Source organism: Caloenas nicobarica, chromosome 2 (assembly GCF_036013445.1).
Source record: "Caloenas nicobarica isolate bCalNic1 chromosome 2, bCalNic1.hap1, whole genome shotgun sequence".
Classification (NCBI taxonomy): Eukaryota; Metazoa; Chordata; class Aves; order Columbiformes; family Columbidae; genus Caloenas; species Caloenas nicobarica.
This window is the reverse complement of record NC_088246.1, coordinates 18,133,288-18,156,383: the sequence shown is the minus strand read 5'-3', so window position 1 is coordinate 18,156,383 and position 23,096 is coordinate 18,133,288. Positions and strand designations below refer to the sequence as shown.

General features: G+C 39.5%; 1 protein-coding gene across 4 annotated transcripts in view; it reads left to right on the top strand.

The window, feature by feature from the left end:
- Positions 1-19,724, top strand: part of ACBD5 (acyl-CoA binding domain containing 5) — a 30,542-nt gene extending 10,818 nt beyond the window's left edge. For 3 of the 4 annotated variants that reach the window (XM_065628772.1, XM_065628774.1, XM_065628775.1), the window contains 8 exons: positions 7,616-7,753; positions 8,507-8,707; positions 9,467-9,573; positions 11,150-11,411; positions 12,774-12,973; positions 14,539-14,592; positions 14,871-14,980; positions 18,810-19,724. In XM_065628772.1, coding sequence (XP_065484844.1) covers positions 7,616-7,753; positions 8,507-8,707; positions 9,467-9,573; positions 11,150-11,411; positions 12,774-12,973; positions 14,539-14,592; positions 14,871-14,980; positions 18,810-18,822 — 1,085 coding nt within the window. In that variant the 3' untranslated portion in view covers positions 18,823-19,724. Of the gene's footprint in view, positions 1-7,615; positions 7,754-8,506; positions 8,708-9,466; positions 9,574-11,149; positions 11,412-12,773; positions 12,974-14,538; positions 14,593-14,870; positions 14,985-18,809 lie in introns of those variants that run through there. The other variant, XM_065628776.1, reaches the window with a different exon arrangement.
- Positions 19,725-23,096: the final 3,372 nt, after the last annotated feature.

Here is a 23,096-nt window from a genome sequence, read left to right as displayed (position 1 = left end):
GCAGTAGTTAGTACAGGACATAAGTAAGCTTCGAGAGGAGGATTGCACTTGAAGAAACTGAGCCTGCTCTTAATTATTACTTTCCGGTTAGAAACACTCTTCCTCTTAAAATGCAGTATATTTTCCAACTGTGTTTCTGTAGAACATATATGATGAGTTTCTCTTTTCAAATAGTTTTATTTTCTCAAAGAGCTTCTAATTTTCAACATCTTTGCTTTGTAATGGAGTATTTGGTGGAGACTCTTCCTGCTTGTGTGTGGGTCTCTTCTGTGAAACACCTTCTGTTTGCTTCATAAGCTCACTTTTTCATTTCTTTTTGACTTCAAAGATATTTGCTAAACTGATTTCCTTCCTTCTCCTTCCTCTCTTCTTCACTATTATTTTTAAGGAATTCAGTGGCTGAGAATCTTCTTAATGCTTTGTAAGAAAAGAGCCAAAATCTCTGTTACTCTGAAGTTGCTGTGCTTTAGTAGGGTATGTTGAATGGGTGGCAGCACCACAGCTAAGAGGTGCATAAAGGCAGGGCAAGCGTGGGGCAAGAGGAGCTGGTGGGTGGGTGGGTGGGTGAGAGCAGTTTTTAAAATTCCCTGCTTTAAACTTTTTTTTTCCTCTTTTAGTTTCCAGTGATAAGCTAACAGCTATAATCAAGGTTACAGACTATATTCAGGGAGGCCAGTGTGAAATTTACTATACAAATACTTTGTTAATATCTCAGTAGTTTAATAGTTAACCTTCAGAGCATCTAGAACATTCTCTGCAGTGTTTACTGCAGGATGGGATTACTATAGGATTAAGGGCTGGGCCAGCAAGTGCCAAAGTCAGTGGAGAGTCTCAGTGAGATGTGAATCAGTGTCAACAAGCTCTGGCTTGTCCTGTTGCCACATACACCTGCTCCAGGCTTTCCAGTTCAAATCTGAGCCTACTTGGTGATTTGACTTCAAACTGATGGGTTTATGCCAGTGCTATCTCACAATGTTGGAAATTAGGGCAGAGCATCAGTTTAGCTCAAGCCTGAGGATATCAACAGCTCCTCTCTCATACAGAGTAGAAGAGAATTTATCACCGCAGGGTGAGCGGCAGAGTATCCAAATGTGAAAATGTAAGAATAAAAGTTGTTTCTTTCTAAGTGGAGGGAGCTAAGAGAAGCTTTCTTCCATGAAAAGAAAAGCCTGACTGTAATCTGCTTTGTGCTGGATTGAGTGAACAGTAACCGTTTGTGTTCATAATTGGTCATTGGACCTGGATTTTTTTTTTTTTCTTCCAGCCAAACAACAGTTCCCTGCAAAAGCGAAAAGAAGTTGTCAAAAGCTGTTCAGGTTTTGACAATCTAGCAGATGTACCTATTTTCTAGAAAATGTTGATGTCTTACTTTTTAGAGGTCTCACTTGTAGTTAAGATCTTGTGATGAGAGAACCAAAAATCCAGATTTCTCACAGCTCTGTTCTACAAAGAAGTAGTAGACAGAAGTATGGGAGGCTGGGGGAGAACAGATGTAGGCAGTCAAACCATGATTGCTCTCAGAAAACTGCCCAGTGGGCATGGGCTGGTATTATATGCATAACTTTACTATAGCAAAAATAATTACTTACTCATAGCCTCTAAGGTCTATGGAAAAACTATCTGTATTATTTGCGAGGCTGTGTTTAATATGGGCATCATAAAAGGCTGTTCAACAGCTAGGCTTGGAATAGATGCAGGAGAATATAATCTTAATGTTATTTCCTGTGTGTCTTTTTTTTTTTTTGTACAGGGCAAAACAATTTTCGATTCAGGCTACAATGTTATAGACCAGAGTTTCTGAAATCTAGGTGACTCAGCAATATGTTTTTCTGTTGCTTTCAAGCATAATTCAGTTTTCTTTATGGGGTTCTGAGTTCACAATGTTCATGTTTTTTGTTTTCTGGGACAAAACTCAAGAGCATAATACTCCTCTCTACTTGCCACACAAAATAAAAGTTCCAAATGTTGACTGTATCTCTTCCATACAGAAGAGAGCTTTGCAAGTCCTGCTCATTGTCCCAGAGGGAAGTAGTACCAGATGTGGGGACATCTTGGATCCTGGAATGATCTTGCTATTCTTCCAAGTTACTATAAATATCTAAGCAGCAGCTATTTTTAGTGTTCGTTCTCACACGTGATTGCTGGCTATGGTGTTGGCAGTAAGTTGGCGAAGCCTGGCTCCGCTGGTCTCACTCACATGCACTGTGTAACTGAGCTGCGTGTGCTTGGTGGCCCCGTACTCTGGGTGTCTGGTGGCCTTGGTGGAACTACCTTCCGGTGCTGGCAGTGACTGCGGGGCAGCTGCCCTCGGTCAGGAAATCCCAGACGGGTCATCTCTGCTGGCAGAAGGCTCAGGGGTCACAGGGAGGAGGAAATATATCAAAGTCAACACCAAAACTTGGTAACCTTATTGATACAGAAAGTATTCTGAAAATTTAAGGGAACAGATACTGGTAATATGGACGGAGATGAAAAACTCCATAGATATTGAAAAGTGAAGTGTGAAGGTACAGGATGCATTGTCAGCAATCCTAAATACCATGCTTGCAAGTTAATATAAATGTCTAATAAGCTGCTATTGTCTGTGTTTGTTCTTATCCACAAACAATTGGTTTGATGTTTACAAATTGTAAATAAAGACATTAATATTTTTTTATTAAATTGGGTTTTTTTTAAAATACAGTGGCATCTCTTTGAGTGTAACAGCTTGAAAAGCACATAAGTAGAGAGAGGAATGCTGACAAAACAAGACTGTAGTCTCTTGGAGTATATTGAAAGAAAAATAAAAAGGAGGAGAGGTTCTTTTTCTGTTACAGTCTTTTTGGAAGACTAAACAACAAAAAAGGAAAACTGTACAGAGGAAGATTGGGCTCCTATGATCTGTGTGCTCAGGGAATACATTTTTCAGAGCACTTACACTTAATCCACTTAATTTTAAGTGATAAACCAGTGGTAGTTAAAGTAAGGAATTTTTTTTTTCTGTTTCTATTTTTGACAGACCTCTCTAAAAATCTCTTTTTATTTGTGACGGCAGCTTGTTTGTAGAGCAGATGTTACAGAGAAGACTGGGCCCTTGGAAACTTTCTTTGTAGTATGCTATATTGAAAAGAATGGAAGGAAATGAGGGTATAGAAATTCTTCTTCTAGCTAAAGAGCTTATTGCTCCCAGATGCTCGCATAGAATCATAGAATAGTTTGGTTTGGAAGGGACCTTCAGAGGTCATCTAGTCCAACCCCCTGCAATGGGCAGGGGCATCTTCAACTAGATCAGGTTGCTCAGAGCTCAATCCAGCCTGGCCTTGAATGTTTCCAGGGATGGCGCATCTACCACCTCTCTGGGCAACCTGGGCCAGTGTTTCACCACCCTTGTTGTAAAAAAATTTCTTCTTCATGTCTAGCCTGAATCTCCCCTCATTTAGTTTTAAACCATCACCCCTTATTCTATTGCTACAGGCCCTGCTAAAAAGTCCATCCCCATCTTTCTTATAGGCCAAATTTAAGTATGGAAAGGCCACAATAAGGTCTTCCTGGAGCCTTTTCCAGGCTGAACAACCCCAACTCTCAGCCTGTCCTCACAGGAGAGTTGTTCCAGCCCTCGGATCATTTTTGTGGCCTCCTCTGGTTCCTCTCCAACAGGTCCATGTCTTTCCTGCACTGAGGGCTCCAGAGCTGGACACAGGGCTCCAGGTGGGGTCTCACCAGAGCGGAGCAGAGGGGCAGAATCGCCTCCCTCGACCTGCTGGCCACGCTCCTTTTGATGCAGCCCAGGATACGACTGGCTTTCTGGGCTGCAAGTGCACATTGCCGGCTCATGTCCAATCTTTCATCCACCAGTACCCCCAAGTCCTTCTCTGCAGGGCTGCTCTCAGTCCCTTCATCCCCCAGCCTGGATTGATATCAGGGTTTGCCCCAGCCCAGGTCTAGGATCTTGCACTTGGCCTTGAGCCTCATGAGGTTCACATGGGCCCACTTCTTGAGCTTGTTGAGCATGTACCCCTCCTTCTCACTGTGCTCACTTCTTGCAGTATGGGAATGCATCAGTTTCAAAAAACAGGTGGAGATTTGTGCCACAAAGTGTGTTGGAAAGGGTGGAACATGGTTGTGTCATCTTGGGATTGAAGGAGGGAGCTTACTTGGATCAGTAACAAGCACGAAACATCCAGCTGTCATGGCAAGCAAAGAATTCTGGTTACCTGATTGTCAAAACAATTTTGTACAGCCTATAATTCTCTCTGAGACTTTAAAATTTTGACAGAGCTTGAGTCTACTTAAACTTAGGAGTGCAAATAGATGGCCATAGAAGGTTATAGTAACTGTAGGTCCTGGAAGCCTTAGTGGCTAAGATTTTGCTGCTATTGCACAGATAGTAAAACTATAGCATTTTGCAAAAGCACATCATTTTTTATTGAATGGTGAGGGCGTACACAGCTAGTTAAATGTTTTCTGATGTTTCATCTGCAGTTGTAGACTGTTTCCTGATCACTGCTATTTGCAGAGAATGAAAGAGGCTGTAGGACCTGTGTGAGGCTACTGTGTCGTGCTAAGCCAAACATCAGTACAGCTCCAGCAGTGCATGTTAATTTTATATAGGAATTATGTGCCTGTTCAGAAAACCAAAAATACAAAGCATTTGAGAAAAACCTGCTAGGCTAGATTTTGTTTTTAAAATTACCCTCGAGCTGGGGCAGATCCACAGAGGCATTTAAGCTCCTAACTCCCATCCAAGTAACAAAAATTGCCTGGAGATATATGTGGGGAGTTAGAAATTGAATACATACTTTTGAGAAACTTGTCCCTGTTATACAGGTCATTGAGAAGAATTGTAGTACTGCCTTGAAAGAAATATATTTAGAATCTCTCTCAGGAAATCTCTTAATAGAGCTGACACAATAAAATAAACATCTACTGAAAGCTTGTAGAGAGGCTGTGGGTCTGTTCTTCACATCCTTTCCACCTCACTGTTTTCTTTTGTTAAATCCTTCCTTCTGTTTGTATGTTGCTACTGTTACACAGCTCTTACTATATAGCATTTAAAAAAATCAGTCCAGGCTTTTATGGTATAATATAATTCCTTGTATAGCTGCAGAACAGTACAGCTTTGATTTAGAAAATTCTGTCACAAACATCACAGTTTGGTGTTGCAGGCAGTGAGATGAAAATAAGCCAAGAGGGATTCTGTAGTATCTAAAGGAGGGCAACAGAAAAAGCTACCGACGTTTTGCCTGCAGTTGGAGTGGATGCATGGGAAGAACACAGGGGTGGGTGGGATTAGCACAGAGCAAATAAGGTTGTAAAAGCTTGCTCGGCTCTTACCATCATATTAAAAGATACATTCCTGGGGAAGTAGTTGTTAACCAGTTGGGGATGGACCTGGTGAGCAGGGCAGTGTAAGGGTTCTGAGGCAAAGTACATGATTAAGCATGATATTTCAAGTGGCCCAAACTCTGTACAATGCTGTGTGCTTCAGAGTCTGCATTAGAGCAATGCCTCTGTATGGTCTTGAGGAGCACTGGTGCTAAGAATGACTTTGTGGAAGAAATACGGTCTTGATGGATTTCAGTTATTCAGGTGTCCTGTGGCACAATAACATAAATCTGTTACTGTCGCTACTTTATCTGAGTTGCACCTCTTTATTTAAATATATGAGATGTATCACTTGGAAGTTTCTCCAAATGAATAATCTCCTTACTGAAATTAAGAGAGAACATGCTTGAATGTTCAAAGACCTTCCCGTCAAAAAGAAAAAAAAGCAAATCTTAAGAAAAAAGTTTATGGTATAGCTGGGGCATTTTACACTATCTTTGGCAGGGTGAGGAGGTTTACAGATTTGGTTCGCCGCCTTTCACAGCTCCTGGTCTTGTCATTCCTATTTGTTCCCACGACTGGGTAGGACACATGGATGATTGTGTCCCAACGCCCTTTTATTTCAGAGGGAAGGTGGTGCCAAGGGAGATATGTCTGTGCTTAATGCTTGTGCTTAGAGGACTTAACTGATATCTTATCTTCCTTGCACTACTGCTGCTCAGAAAACATCTCCAGAATTGGGTTTCACAATAAATGAGACATGCTTATGCAAAATAAACTGGAAATGTGTTGGGATTTTTATTTTGTGAAACAAATTTCTTTGCAAATACAAAGTGTTCTTCAGTGAGGAGAGAATGAGCATGTGCTTGCTGATTGTCTTGTAGTCTACAAGACAGACAATAGCTTTTCCAGTTCTCTTTTTACAATAAGGAAGCACTTTTAAAAATCTTCAAATAAAAGTTGGATTAAATCAAAATCGTGATGCAGGGTGTCCATAGAAAACTTTCTTGCCCTAAAACTAAGGTGAACAGTATATTTAACGTAGTCATTATTTCTATACAAAAAGTTATTTTGCTTTTTTTTTTTTTTTAAAGCGTTATGGATAAGCTTTGAACTTGGAGGAATGTGGGAAGGCTCTTCATTGCAAGATTAAAGCAGAAACCCTCTAGCTCTAAATCAGCATGCAGCAAAGAAAGTAGCAGAGCTGGTTTGGCAACTCCAGTATAATTGGATCTTATTTTGCTGCTTAATGTTAAGCCTAAACGTAAGAATTAATCTTTCAAGGTTCTGACAAGGCAATGTAGAAGTTATGCAAATGTAACGCTGTCGTGACAATTAAAACAGACAGAATTCAGCCTTGGAGTCAACATGTAAACTGTGCGAGTGTCTCGCAGAAACTGTCCTCTCTTTGTACCGTAATCGCTCTGCCCTAACAGAGGAGGCTTAAACGATCATCAGGATGTATTTAACCATATAGTTTTTACCAGAGGTGGTAGAATTATCCCTTAAATTCTCCATATTTTTAAAGAATCTTTACCTTGCAATTCTTTGTACAGAGTAAATTGTGATCCTTGGAGTGATCAAAGATGTGGAGAACAAGGATTTAGCAGTTCCTTTGTCTATTTCAAGATTTAAAAAAATATTTATTTAATTGGACATGCAAACAAATGCTCAATGTATTTATTTCATCATCTTTTTCACTGAAATCAGAGAATTTATTTCCATATGCCCTTTGCTAGCTAAAGATCTGTATGAACCTGAGTCTTCTTACCACATTTTGCATCTGCTTAAATTGCTGCAGGAGAAGATGCATGGGATATTGTATTTACCATCTTCAGAATCCTGTTGCTCACATGAACAGAATGTTTCAAAATTTGCCTTTGAATTGAGAGCCATTTTGAAGCATTTCAGCTTAAAAGGGAAATTCTATAAAAATGCTGACATCTGGGTTTAGCAGAACATGGCCACATGGGTCCTTGATAAAAGACTACTGCAGCTATACCATAAATATGGGTAATAAGTAGACTTGGTCTGAGACTTGGTAGTGGAAGTGGCCTGCTGTCCCCTGCCAGCAGCCTTCCTCAGAATCACTGAGAATCTCTTCACCAGCGGTCAAGTGCTCTGTGTTGAGCCATGAAAGAGAAACATTAAACCGATTAAGGAGGAGCTTACAGAAATAAAGCTGTCATTATTCGGTACATCTAATATGGGAATACTGTTGTAGAACTATTACTAGTAGTTTGAGGTGGGGGGGGTTATGTTTGCTTCTTTTAAAATATATCTTTTTTTCCCTCCTTGGATTTTTTCTCAGACCTTAGTAATGTCATGAATTCCACTCCAAATATAAAGGCTGTGAATGGAAAAGCTGAAAGTAGCGATAGTGGAGCAGAATCAGAAGAAGAAGGGCTGCGTGAAGAGGAGGAAAAAGAACTGCAGCTAAATGGAAGGGGTATGTTTTCTGCACTTGGACAGTTATTTCTCTCAAAGTTATTCTTAGCCACCTGGCAGAAAATCCCAAAGGATCGGGAATGCTGTACTTCTTCAGGAGAATGGGATGCAAATACACATCGATGTGTGTGTGAAGAATGGCATTGTCTCTACCTGGGTTATAAGATTTAGAACTAGTACAGATTTTGAGCTGTGCCATACAATTTTTGACTCGGCTAGGAAGTTCTGTCAGTAGGCTAGCTAAAAGTCCATATGCTGTATTGTTTTGGTTTTTGTTGCCAGTGCTGTTTGTAAGAGCTGTGAATGGCTACATGACCTGCAACAGTAGAACTGAAAATAACTTTTTTTTCTTCAGAGAAAATAAAACAGAACTTTCAGTGATATTCGTTTAGGGGATCCACAAAGAGTTTTGAGAAAACCAGCATCAAGTGAAAATCAAATGAAATTACATATTTAGAATTCTGTACAGGTTTTTTCCTCCAAGGACATTAAGATAATTATTTAATTTATCAGAGAGACCTACTTGGATTTGCTTATGTTTTAAATATCACCTGCTCTTTATGAAAATTAAATTTTATATTTACACTTTTTACAAGAACAAAACAATCCCTGCAAATGTGAATCTAAGAGCATTTATACATTTTGTTCTGCAGATACATTATACTTGCAGTCCATTAGAAAGTTAGCTACTTGAAGAAATATGTTTTTTAGGTACGTAGTTTTCTATTTGCAAGGTTTCCTTGTTCTTTTACAGACTATAAGAGTGTGAAACCAGAATCTGCAGCTGCTAAGGATTTGGAAAGTATTGTTACCAATGGCTGTTACAAGGACAGCTTTATCCTAGATCTGCAGAATGACATCCAGACCAAATCTGCCCTGAATGGCTTGAACCCGGAAGAAGAAATAAAGAAAACAGAGCCAAGCCCAGAAGTAGCTAATAACAGTGCTCCCCAAGGTATTGTCCTTGCAAGACCATGCTTTCATTTGCACATGTTTTTCATGGGAAATACTTATTTTCTAGAAAGCTTAATGCTGGGATTCAGAGATGAGAAATGGTGTCTTTCATTTGTAGAAACCTGAAGAAAGAATACTCAAAAAAATCCCAAATTTAATACCAGCTTAAAATACGGCTTTCTTTTAGGATCTTCTATAGAAAGAGACATGAATTCAGAGACAGGGAGGCCCAAAACCACAGAAATGCAATTGTTTTCTTTCAAATCATTATACTACCTATGCAAATACTATTTGCCTTTGAAAGCTAATTCATAGTGAAATGAAAATCACTAATACCTTATTTGTCATTGTGAAAGGCTGAATATGTTATAAGTACCAGTTTGTTGAAACTAATATTTCTAAATTTGTAATTTTAAAACTAACAGATAACTTTAGGCAAAACTGCTTTATACTGAGTTTAGGAAGGAGACTGTAATGAACAAGGTAAAATTAAAATTATCAACTTACGATGCAGAAATGCCAATATGAGGTGTATATATATGTGTATATATATATATATATAATTTTCCCGTTAGTAAAAGTTTTATATAATTCCTATATTAGTATAACCTCTTTATTCAGAATCTAACTTTAAGATGACAACCGCAGATAAAAGGGGCAGGAGTCAAAGCTCACCTAGACATTTTCACTCATTGCTTTACTCTTTGCCAGGGTTGACTCACATTTCCAAAGCACATGTGCGTGTCTCCTTTCCATACAGGTGCAAATGAAGAGAATACTGAAGAGGCCTCAGCAACTCAGCACTTAACCAGTGATTCAGACAGTGAAGTTTATTGTGACTCTATGGAGCAACTTGGCCTAGAAGAGGTAGGGGCTCTTCTAAGCCTTAGCAGGTGGCATGGAGGCTGGTGCCTCAAAGTGGCCTTGGTTTAAAGAAGAGGGAGATGACAGTGATTTCTGAGTTCTCTTGCACTTCTTCAGCCCTAATGTACATCTCTGGCTTTCATATAAAAGGTGGGCAACAAATGTGTTGGCTCAGCTTTGACTGAATTTTGCTCCTGTTCATGGTATTAACTGTAGTCTTAGTTGATTTACGGGCTTGGACCTCCTTCAGGGGACTTTGTACTCAAGCACCTGGTTTCCTGATTCTGGGGAGGAATATATGAATGATGCATGGGATCAGAAAGACCAGTAAGCACTCTAATATCGCATCATTCTCTTGTCTAGCGATTTCCTGAGGGTCTAGAGAATTCCTTTTAGCAAATCAAAATTGTACCCAGTAATGAAGCATATTGGGAAAGGTGATTTGGCTGAAGTGCTGCAAGCTCTCTTATCTGTGTGATTGCCAAATCATCTTGTGTATTGTTTGAGCTTGTTTGAGACTCTTTAATTGAAGTGTGTGGATAATTTGTCAGTATTTCCCAACCTGCATGAGCAAAGTTTTAGTTTTGAACAAAATAACAAATGTTCAGGGATATGTAAATAAATACACAAATAGAACTATAGATGGATCAAGTCAAACTAAAAGAGGTTAATTTCAAGAAATAAATACAGCTTTCTATTGGAAAATATGTATTATAGCAAACACTCTGTCCTTCAGTTCTGATGATACAAGTTTATGAACCGCTATTTGACGAATGGGATTTTAGCAGCAGTTTTCATTTCTTTGCCCCTCCTTTTGGTTATATTTTGGCTTTTTCATGGAGTGATTTTTCAGCTAGCTGGGGTCCCCAGTCTGCTTCAGCAGATGGTTGTGCAAGTGCTTGTCCTTGCCCTGAACACAGGACTGCTTGAGCCACCTTACAGCAGTCCTGTCGCAGAACGTGTAATTATGACCTGATCAACACACATGTCATCCATTTTTAACAAATTCCTATAGTACCACTGATTTTGAGTGAAAAGTTGACAGGATACTGTGCTGTTTGTTTGGTGAGAGGTACAGGGTGCAGCCCAGCTGTTTTGAACAGGCTGATAATAAACAATATGATCTTTGCCCTGAGTGTAAATGTTGCCTACTCAGAGTTGCTGGCAGCACGGGACTTTTGACAGGGTGGCTCATGAATCCGAGTTAGGATGCCACGTCACTGACTAGGGAGCAAAGCCAGTTTTACAAGGGGAAACTGAAGATTTTCAGATCTCAGTGTTCTGTTTTAGTGATTACTGAGTATTACTGTATGTTGGAAATGTCTAAAGTAATTCCAAGTGGTATCACTATTTTGAGGATGTTTGCCCCAAATGAATGTCAAACCTTTTCAATCTGAAAAGGATATGTAGACAATAGTAAGCACATTCTACGGGAAAATACCAACTCCTGTTAAAAGAAAAGTCTTAATTATGGACAAATTATTTTCTTAAAGTGAAAGTAGAGATGATGCTTCTTCCTTTTTATTGGTTAACCGTCACATTTTACAGAATTTAATTACTTGCTAATGTTAATTTGTAGCCCTTGGAGATCATCACATCACCTAAAGGATCTTTAAAGCACTCATCCCATTTCTTGGATGTAGATCACAGTCTTCTGTTAGAAAATACGGATTTTCCAAGGCATGCTTGCATGACTTATGGAAATACTGTAGAGGGAGCAGCTCAAGAACAAGGTGAAGTCAAGTGCGGAGGAGAAGATGGCAAAGCCAGTAACGGGGGACCTCACAAGGAGAAGAAAGGTGGAGAAAAAGTGGATTTCTACAACGTCAGAAGAGGGAGAGGTACTGTGCAGCCTGCTTTTGTTTTCTGCACTCTCCTGACTGCCATAAGTTACCGGTGCCTGAGAAGCACTTGTCAACATTGTCCAGTAAGACAGTCATGCTTTATAGTGCTTCTCTCCTTCACAATAAAAATAGATAACAAAACCCTAATTACAATGGGTAGCGCTCAGTTTTGCATTCAGAGTACTTATTTCATTCATAGTAAGTACTGCAAAACGATTTTCTTGTACTATGAAAATCTTGAATAAGCATATTGGCTTCTTCTGGTTTTGCTTACCTTAAATTCCAGCTGCTGTTTATAGCACCTGTCCTTTTAGAAATGTAATCTTCAAAACCTCTCTATCCATGGTAAGAGTTTCTTTACAAGTTACATATTTATTTTTCGATGCATATGCATTTATACCTCTATGGTGTCTTATTTGAACATCTTGGAAAGGTATCAGTGACACATTGTTTTCTATATAATTGGAGCGTTAGCCACACCTTTGAGTGATTTTGGTACTGTCTGTTATGATTCTTGAAATTTAATGATTCTTAATCACATAGCAGTCCAGATGTTCAATTTGTGTTGAACCTCTGCTCTTTTTAATCCCATAATACTTCTAATGCTGTCACCTAGGAGCAACACCATATTCTGGTGGTATGATCGGTAAAGTCAAGGATAAAGTGGGTTTTTTTGTACGAAAAAAACCAAAGGCCAGAAAGCATAATATTTATAAATAACATGCCTTTTTCTATGGCACCTATAGGTCATCTAACGCAAAAATTAAAAAGAAAATCCAAATCACAGAATCATAGAAAATATATATATGTTGAAAACTATTATGAAGAATATATTAGAGGACTACAGGAGTTTAACCATCTCTCCTCTCTTTTGTTGTTTTACTTACATTTGCTACTTGCAGGAGCAAGGTGTTAGTTTAAAAGAGTATTGTAGGTTTCAAAAAATTGTGTTCTCTATTCCAGTGTTCTTTGATTTCCAGCTGGAGACCGTGCCAAATGTAAAACACACCTTGTACAACACAACTGTAAACCACACAAATGTAAAACACATCCTTCTTTTTGCTAGGGCAGAATTTGCTCCTGAACTTGACTGGATGTGAATTAATCATTTTTTGCTCAATGTTTATGCAATTGTAGGACCTTGAATGATAGTGTCACACTGAGGCTGTAGGGAAATATCTCAAGTGATGTTGCGATAACCTCCCAGTGCTTTTGAACTGTCTGAAAATAGCCTTTGATGAGGAGTACCACACTCTGTTCGGGAGGGAGAAAATTGAGCTGTTAAAATCAAACATTTTTAATAGAGTTGGTAGCCCATTCTGTGTTTTATTTGTCTTTTTTTTTTCTCCCTCAACATAGGGCATAGACTTCAGCCTGTAGGAGATGGTTCTCAAGGCGGACAGATGGGTGGTGGAGGGGATGGAGAGCGCTGGGGGTCAGACCGAGGACCCAGGGGCAGCCTCAATGAACAGATCGCAGTGGTGCTGATGCGGTTGCAAGAAGACATGCAGAATGTCCTTCAGAGGTTGCATATGCTGGAGACGGTTACAGCATCACAGGTATTATTCACTGAAGTGATCTGATTACTTATTGTTAATTTTCCTTGGATATTTTAGAGCTTTTTCAGATTAAAATTTCAGGCAATGTTTTCTTAAACTGTAAAGACATGTCAGTTATAGTCTGTAGTTTATTCCAACTTAAAATTTTTTACTGGTACCTACTCTCAGGAACACAATTCAGGACTCTTGTGAGCAAAAACATACATTTTGGTGTAGAAATTAACCATATATTATTTTACTGATTTCTGATAAGACTAATTTTAGCTGTAGTTATTGATACACATTACACAGTCGCTATATGGAGTCTCCATAGTTAATGTTAGTAATACATGATCCCAGATAATTTCTTCATCAGTAGATCTCAAAGCATTTTCAAAGGAAGAGAGGATTTATGTTAAATCTTCCAGACTGGTAAATGTTTGCAGGCAGAACTTTTGATTCCATTTTTCAGTTAGCAGAAGACTGATTCTTCATAGCATTCTTTCACTGCAAAGTAGTCCAGGTTTTTTGACATTTCACATCATATATATAAGATAGGTAAAAGAAGTCTTAAGCAAGTGTAGATATTTATTGATACAGTTTCTTTTTTTCCTTCTATTTCAATGGAAATACTGTACATTCAGGAGAACAGAATATGCTGTGAATATAGTTGAACCAGCAACCTAAAAATGTTTGGTTTTGTTTGGCTGCTAATATATTTTGATCTACCTGAGAATGAGGGAGCTGTACAAGCAGTATCCTATGGGACACATATCCTCCAAATCTGAGGCAGCCAGTGAAAAGGGTTTAATGAATGCTATGGTTTTGCTCCATCACAGCTATTGAAGAATCTGATGTTTGGATACAGATTGATTTTTCTTTTTTTGCCTGAGCAATATATGAAGAAATAGTAAAAGATTCTTCCCCAGCAGTTCATGCTGTGCTTGCTACCCTCACCTAAAAAGAAACAGAAGCTTCGGTTTCACATTTACGTAAATTAAGAAGGACCTAGAGAACTGACTGCTTTGGTTTTGTGAAAGCACCACAATAGTGTATGGGAGAAGTCTTGAAAAGTTTCTGGTACTTTTCATTTTCTAGATTGCCTGGAAGATTTGGAACACAGTATTCTCTTTTCTTCATGCCTGTAGCTATAGCTCAGGGCACACTAAACCAGTGCTTTGTGCCTTTGGATAGACTAGTGTGGATAAACGCTTTTTCTTTCAAATTAAGCTTCTGGGATTTCTACTCTGGGTTGTAACTGCTGGGACTGGTCAGGAGTTGAGGAAGCTGCAATGACACGTTGAGCAGGGAGAGCCTTGAAAATCTGTAATTAGAGGTCCAGTAAGTGACCCTCATTCATTTTTTAACACAAATATGTGATAAAAATACTCTAGAGTAATGGAAACATGAGAGGTAAGTTGGAAACTAAGTGGTGAAAGGCGAGTTGCATGGGGGTGGTCTGTTCCTTAAACTGTCATATACACAGATTGCAAAGCCTTCACAGGATGAAAAACATTCTCCTTTTGTGAAGCAGAAAAAATTGCAGTTTCCTTTTTATACTTACCAGCCTTTGTTTGTATTTAAAGGCAAAATCTGCGACACTACAGTCAAATGATCAGCCTGCCTCCTCCTCTGTCAAGGTAAAATAATGTTTCTTCTACTTGTAAAAAGCAGTGTGAATGGTGAAAAACATTGAGATGAATATTTTATACCTAGCTCTTAGTTTGTGCTTTCTGTTTTTTTATCTCGACTAGGAGATAAAAAATAACCTCTGTCTGAAGAAGTTATTGATAGTAAGACCAGGAAAAAAAAAATTAGTATTTTCTACCTTGATACTGTAACATTTCAGAAGTATACATGTGGTATTCAATATGTGCACACAGATTGCTGACTAAATTTTTTTGTGTGTTTTCCTTAGAAACCATCGTGGTGGCCCTTTGAAATTTCCCCTGGTATTTTGGCTTTTGCTGTTGTATGGCCGTTTATTGCCCAGTGGTTGGTACATGTGTATCTTCAAAGAAAGCGAAGGTAAAGATGTGCATTTGGTAGGGCACATATACTACATTTCATCTGTTTAAATCAATATCTAGTATATTGCTTTATCTAGAGAAGACATAAACTACTGCCTTCATGGATAAGAAGAATGCAGGGGTACACGCAGTAAGGATTTACAGTGTATGTATATGAAACGTCAGGTCAGTTCAAAATGGGGAGCTTGATAATCATTGCTTTGATAAATCCTGTTTCCTTGAGTTCCTTGTTTCAAGACATCTCTTGCTTAATGTTCCATTTTATTATCAGTGACTCACAGTTCTGAAGATACGAAGCTAAAGCAGATTGTGCAGTAGAGTCCTTGGTATGGTTCTGATAGGAAGGTTTTTTTTCAGTTCCAAAAACTGAAGCCAAATGTGCATCAAGAAATTCTGGAAGCTGGTAGCAGTGCCTTCCATTAGCTGGGAATTCTGGGAAAAGACTTGTATAGTTTTCTTTGCCTTGAAAGTTTCTCAGCATAAGAAAGTATTGGTTAATTTGACTTTATATTTGGTATTGCTTTATATGTGGCAATTTAAGTTAAATCCATTAATTATGATGCAGAATAAATAATTTCAGTGAGCATACACAAGTGGTTGAGGCTGGATAGTTTGGAGGTGTCTCCATGACATTCTTTGACCCTGCCAGTATCTTCCTGAGCCATTTTCACTGCTTCCAGACTTCCTAGTCACCTGGTGTCATGAGAATTTTTTTCCTATCTAATCTTCTGCAGAGTCCCATGTGTCACCTATTTCTTATTTAACACTTACTAGCACCTTCCTACAATATTTGTCTATTTGTTTTGACTTCCTTCAGCTGAAGGACAGTTGTACTCTTATCTTACCTTGTCTCAACTGTCTAAATAAACATCAGAAGACCCAGTGAGTGTTCTCTAGTTGCTACCTACTTACTTCAGCCTCACACCTGACTTTGTTAGCTTAGTATGATCTTAAGTTTTTTCCTCTCTGTCAGTCTGCAGTCTGCACATGTGTAGATCTTACTAGAATTAGCTTAAATTGTTCTAGCTGTTTAACGTTTGAAAGTTTTCATGGTATAGTTTTTTCTCATATGGTAAATCACAAACACAGAATGGTTGTGGTTGGAAGGCACCTCTGGAGGTCATCTGGTCCAGCCTCCCTGCACAAGCAGGAAAACCTACAGCCAGTTGCCCTGAACTGTGTCCAGGTGGCTTTTGAATAGCTCCAAGGAGGGAGACTCCACAGCCTGCTGCACATCCTGTGCCAGTGCTCATCTCTCCTCACAGAGATGAGATGGAGAGATGCTCCAGTCCCTTAACCATCTTCATGGCCCTTTATTGGACTTCCTTCAGTACATTCGTGTCTCTCTTGTACCCAGAACTGGCCGCAGCACTCCAGGTGTGGCCTCTCCAGTGCTGAGGAGAGGGTAAGGGTCACCTCCCTCAACCTGCTGGGAGGGACGAGGCAGCCTGTGATACTGTTGGCTTTCTTTGCTGCAAGGGCACGTCGCTGGCTTATGGTCAACTTGGTGTCCACCAGGACCCCAGGTCCTTTTCTGCCAAGCTGCTTCCCAGCTGGGCAGGCCCCAGCACGTGCCGATTGTGGCTGGGGTTGTTCCTCCCCAGGCGCTGGACTTTGCGCTTCCCCTTGTACTTCAGGAGGCTCCTGTCAGCACATTTTTCCATCCTGTCGAGGTCCCTCTGGATGGCAGCACCACCCTCTGGCGTATTAGCCACTCCTCCCCGTTTTGTGTCATCTGCAAACTTGCTGAGGGTGCACTCTGCCCCATCATCCAGCTGATTATTAATAAACATGTTAAACAGAACTGGACGCAGTACTGACCCCTGGCGTACACCGCTAATAGTGGCCTCCAGCCAGATCTGTCATGGATCAGCCCCCTCTGGGCCTGGCTCCCGGTGTTGTAGACAGTACAGCGTCCACAGAGGCCTCCGGTCTGGCCGGGAGTTGCCTTGTCTCAGCTGCCATCAGCTGCATTGATGTTACTCGCACTGTCTGGTGAAACCAGAGATTTCACTGCTACAGCTTTTAGGCAGTTATACACATTTTCCTCATTTTCTGCCCTGGTAAATGGAGATTTCATCAGCAAGGACAAAGGTTTTTTAAAAGCAATACAGTTTTTTTTTTTTAGTATCTTATGTGAAGCTGTTATGACCTTTAGCGTTGTTTAGCTAAGAGCTCTCGAATGGCCATGTTCTTGCTGTCTCTCTGAACAGCATGCTGTTCTTGTAAATCTTGTTTTGATCACCCATTCTGACCTCTGTAGCACCCTCAATCAATTCACAGGTTCAGTCAGAAATCAGCTTTTAGAAAAGTGCCCTTTCCAGCAATTTTTCTAATATATTATTCTAATGATTCAGAGCTTAAATGAGCAGTCAAACGGTACATTATTTTTACTCTGGATTTGTCTAGCTTCAGCTTTCATCTGTTGGATTTTTCCTAGATCTTTATCTATTTGACAAAGAGCACGTGATGTGTTTTCCAGGGGTACTTTATTGCTATCCCCGGGTCATCTCTTAATCTCTTGCTCAAGCAAAACAGATGAAGCAACTGGAATCTCATTTTAAAGTTGTTTTCCAATCTTAGGATGGTTCTGGTGGCTCTTTCCTGAATGCTTCACAGTTTATTAACATATTTTTTGAGCCCTGGACACCAGATTTGTACCACAGTCTACCAACAGTACCTTAGAGACACAGAGATAGCATAGCCCCAGATCGTCCTTGTTTGGTTTACTCATTCATGGACTGTATTAAGATGAGATGAACTTTAAGAACAGAAGCAACTAAAGAAATTTCCGTGTTCTTCAGCTTTCCTCTTTGTTTCTGAAGAAATCTACAGATAGACAGAATTTAAGGACTATCTGCTCCTGTATCACCTCTCCTTCAGTAATGGGTAGGAGGCTGATCAAGCACACGCAGAGAGAAAGTGGAGTTGCAAACCAGGAGTCCTTCTCTGTTGTGCCATTGCCAGCTTCAGCTTGTGCTCTCTGAAGGCGTGGAAGCTTTCAGGCAACAGCTGCGCACAGTGCGGGTATTGACCACATCTATGTCCTTTTGTGTTTAAAATACACAAACTGTCCTGGAGCAGAAACCAGGAGTCTGTGCGACCGCGTCAGGTTTTCTCATCATGGAGCTGTGGCTCCTGGACTCTTTTGCCCAGTGGAGCAAATGCCATGGCACTGGTGGTGAGACGCCTTCTGCAGCCACAGCTCTGTCCTGAGCTCCTGTCCCCGGAAAGGGGCTGCTCAGCTCCCTCTTAGCGCCTTGCTGGGCGCTGTTCTGGCTGGCTTGGGTCTTCTGAGCCTCTTAACCTGTCTCATCCCTTTATAGGGAACCTAATGCTGAAAATGTGGGTACTCGTATTAGAACCTTCACTGAAGAAAGCTTGAAAACCTGAATCCTAAGGGCTCTAAAACACATAGAAATATATTTTTATTAATAACCAAGAGTTGTTTAGTTTCAGCTCATGATTTGAGAACATTCTGATTGCACGTTTTCTGGAGCAGCTGGAAAAGCAGCTCCTAAGTGTTGTTCTGCTGTGAGCCAGCAAACCACTGACTGATGTGGTCAGGGACTGTTCTAAGGAATTTCATCTGTAGTTCAGAATTCTCAGTGAGATTTTGTACTCCTCAGTGTAAGTTGTGCCAGCTCTGTAAACTTAAAGATTGTTTTGTAACTTAAGAGGGCGAATTTTCAGGTATCTTGAAGCAGTGTTGTATTTCAATGACTGGAAATCATTCACATGTAACCTTAACTGATTTGTTTATTTAGACAAAAGAAAAATCATCTCGTGAAGGGTCATTAAGCTAATTTATTTGGTTCCTCTTTTAGAAAACTGAACTGAGAATTTGTGACTTTGCTTAAAGACTACTGGAAGATGGCCCTGGACAGGAATTCTGAATTCTCACAGAAACTCAGGATCTGGGATTATGTTCCTTCTGTTATAGTAATATTTTGTACTACCTTTGAGCTAAACATTTAAGGACTAACGTTATTGAAGCTTGAATGATTCACAGCTCCTAGGTTACAAGCAAAAGAAATTTAATAATTCCATCCTCAAAACCACATGAACATTAATTATTTTGGAATGTGCTTGTGGGTGGGCCTTCGATAATTACTGGTCTTGCTGATATCAGATGATGAAGAGAAGATGATCTTTGTAAAAGAATAAGTGAAAAATATGTAAAGCTGTCACTTTAATATAGAAATAATTTTACAATCGCAACATCCCTGTTTTTCCACAGAGTTACATATAACTAAATGAATGCACTAATAAAGTTTGAATTCAATACATTGTAAGCTGTTGGAAAAACACAATATAGCTCTGAGGAATTCAACTGGTTATTTTTGCTGCTAAGCCAATGTGGGGCAAACATCCCTGTAAATTGGTCAGAAGTGAAGCTGGATGCTTCACGTCCTTTACAATTGTAAAGGAGAGATTTGGGAATTCATATAGTCTTGCATGTTAGAGCCCTTAGTAACAGAGGGACTGTCAAATACAAGTTTGAAACAGTGTGTGGTACAAGGGATCCACCTAAAGAGGCTGCACCTTATTATTTTTAACTTTGATAATTGTATATTTGTTGACAAGAACTTGTTTTAATGGAAGGACAGTTTAAGCACAAGGTGCTTTAAAATTAGGTGAAAGCTAGCTCTGTAAGTATATCTCTAAGATTTTTGAAGAGCTCAGTGCTCTGGGAGTTTTCTGTTATTGCCTTATGTCAAATTAAATTAAGATTTAATCTAGCCCTAAACTGTTGTGGACTTTTTCCAACACATATTAGGAAAAGTATCAGTTGTGGTATTTCCTTCTCCCTTATCTTTCTACTTCCTTTCACAAAAAAACTTTTAAGTTAATTTTGGTGCTGATTTTTTTTTTCCACTGAGTATTTGTTAATCAATCTACAGAGAGAGTTACAACTTTGTGAGGTTTGCTTGATTAAAGCATACTTTACACTTTATTTTAAAATAAATTAATATATAAGTTGTCCAAGTCTCTGGAAAAGGGAAATGCACTAAAATTAGATTTGACAGAAAACTAAGACATTCATTTGCTATAAGGAATTGCATCATAACATAACCCATGCTTAAGATCTGAATCTTCAGAAATGTCACTATATTACAGATGTGATTTCATTCTCTGTCTGGACTACATATTACAAATAATTCTTCAGGAAAGTTTATTTTCTGTCCTTCCTGAAAATCTTTTATACTTTAGTAAACATTTTTCATACAAGCTCTACTGTATAAAAATGTAATCACAGAATTTAATGTTTGTTTCACCAGAGCAATTTCAATCTTGTTTTTAGTTCAGTTTTGGGGTTTTTTGTTTGTTTGGTTTGTGTTTGGTTTTTTTTAAGAGTTATTTTCCCCTCTTCTGATTTTCTTATTGTAAAGCTGAATTAAAAAAAGGAAATAATCAGAACCTCTTTGAAGACTGCTGTTTCATGTGCCAGAGACAAGCTTTGGCATGAGATATACTGAAAACTCAGGTTTGAACAAAGCTTACGGTGGAAGGGAAGTTCTGCTGTGACCTGAAGCCATGGTGCCTGCAGCTTGAAGTCCCTGGAGTGATTGACTTCTTATCACAGAATGATAGAAACTATTATACAGGAAGACTACTCCAGCTTGAAGGTCACTTTGACAAAAAGCCCCCTGCAGCAGCACATCTCCTGAGAGGATGCAGCACCCCAGAGTTCCCCCCTCACCCGTAACCACCTCACCTCTAGGTGTCTGGCTTCTAGAGATGGTACAGACCTTCCCAAAGGTACTTAACTTCCCCCAAAATATATGTAGGCATCTGCCACCCTTGTTATTTATTCATGTTTCAATAAATCAATCCCTTAATATTTTGCATTTTATCTTGACCTTTCCTAATGTTTAGTAAGTGCTGTACAGTGGATGTCTTGGCTGGTCAGAAGAGCCTGCTGGCTACATTATAAAGAAGCAGTTTCAGCCTTGAAGTTGTCATACACAACATCATTTTAGAACCATTTACCTGTAACTCATAACTGGGCCTCAGCTCCCAGCTGTGTCTCAAACTCACTGTAACTTGAACAGATTTCTAGTCAGCTGGTATTTCATCTTAAAGGTAAGGAAACATTATAATTTGCCCAGGTACAAAGAGATGCAGCATTAACTTAGAGGAAGTGGCATAAGCAGGTCATATAATTCTAGCAGGAGGGCTGGCAGCCAAAACAGTTCTGGATAGCACTGGGAATATCCAGGCCTGGCTCAAAATTGCACTTTGAAGCAAATGTCCAGCTCATTTCCTGCAGTGATTCAAACTTCATCTAAAAAACAGATGTTTGCTCTGGATGAAACCAGATGAAAGACATTCCACCTACTAGTAGGTGTTCAGTTGAGGGAACCAGAACAGAGCCAGGTGCTCTGTTGTCTTCTCTCCTGCTCTGGTCCTACAGCACCACAGCAAGTGCTGGTGGGTGGAGATGGTACAGGCAGCACAGAGGAGCAGGCTCGCAGCAGGGCTCCCAGACCACCTGAGGACTTCTTGTTCTCCTGCCATTAAATACACAAATGTAACCTGTGATAAGGATTGCAGGAGGGTGTTGGCAAGTGATGAGCTGAAGGGCACACAGGCCTGGATTACAAAGTATTAGGGATTTCCGTGCTTTTGCTGGGGTAGGGGAAACAGTCAAGGTTTCTTTCTGTAAAAATCCACCCCTGCCCCCAGTAGAGTCAAAAGCATAAGACACATTAAAGACAAAAAAGTTCAGAAGCAAGCAACGGCAAGACTGCAGGGTTGTTGGGTTTTTTTAATATATATTTACACAAAAGTGTGCAAAGTAAATAGTAAATTTTTTGAGAACATTAAGTAGAGAGGAAAATAATACATTTTACTATGGGAGTAACCCACAGGTGAAAGCTGATCATGCTGAAACTGGAACCTACAAGCTCAAGAACATATGGCAGCATTTCAGTATCTCAGCCCTCAAATATTGCACAGTGTATAGGTGAACCTAACAGTAAGTTAGTAGTAGTAGTTGTCTGCTACTGCTATTTCTGTGTAAGAAAGTGTGACAGCTACTGATCTCCAGCTGGAGGGAAGTGTGCTAAGAGCTGTAAAGCAGATAAACTGTCTCCCAAGGTAACCTGGAGGCTACAGAGTTTATATGTAAGTTATGCACACAAAGTTTAGGCCTTCACAAAACACCATGTAACAGCAGAAGTACTTGCCAGGTGGTATTCTAATTCCACAGCTTCCAAGGACCAAAAACTTTTGCCAGCTTACATTAATATTTGTAGTTGATTACTAATGAGAAGGAACTTTTAATCTCTTCCAGCTACTGCGTTATAGCTTTTTGTACTCTTCCCTGTAGTATTTTCAAGTCAAGCAATAAGTGGGGCAAAACCAACAGGTTTAAGAGTTGACAAGGAATTGCATATTGAAGAATAAAGCTAGGACTCACCTTTTCAACAAAACACACAAAACACCCCACCAAAGAAACCCAAACCAAACAAAACCACACTACAAATCCCAACACTCAACATGTGAAATTCAACTCCATGTTTGCTATGATCAGGATAAATACAAGATACTGATGCAAATGGGGTCTGGGAAGCCTTCAGTGCTAATTGTGCAGAATTTAACAGTTCCAGACAGCAGTGTAGTGGCAACTGTTTGCATTAAACACTGATTTGTCAGTTGGCCTATTTACTGTTCTACAGAATTTATGGTTTTTATTGCATTATGACACTGTAGTAGACAAATCATAGTTTTCTTTTAGAATAAGGTTTTTATAAGAAGGTTTAAGTTTCTTCTAAGAACAAAACAGTAAGTTAACAAGATTCTTTATGCCTAATGGTTGGATGTACTAACATGTCTAGCTCTAGATACACTAACAATAGATCACCTAAAAAACTTCTATGCAGTTCTGTCGTTCATTGTAATTGGTTAAGAAAAAGTTGAGCTACAAGCTTACTTGATCCTTGCAGCTGATTAAGAATTATTTCAAGGGGTTAGAGGTTATCTTTAAAATGTCATACCACTGTCACTAACTTTTTTCCACCTTGAGGAGAATGTATTCTACTGCAAAATGGAAACAGGTTGTGACCATTTGTAAAGCACTGAAAAAAAAAGAGCTGTTGGGGTGTTCA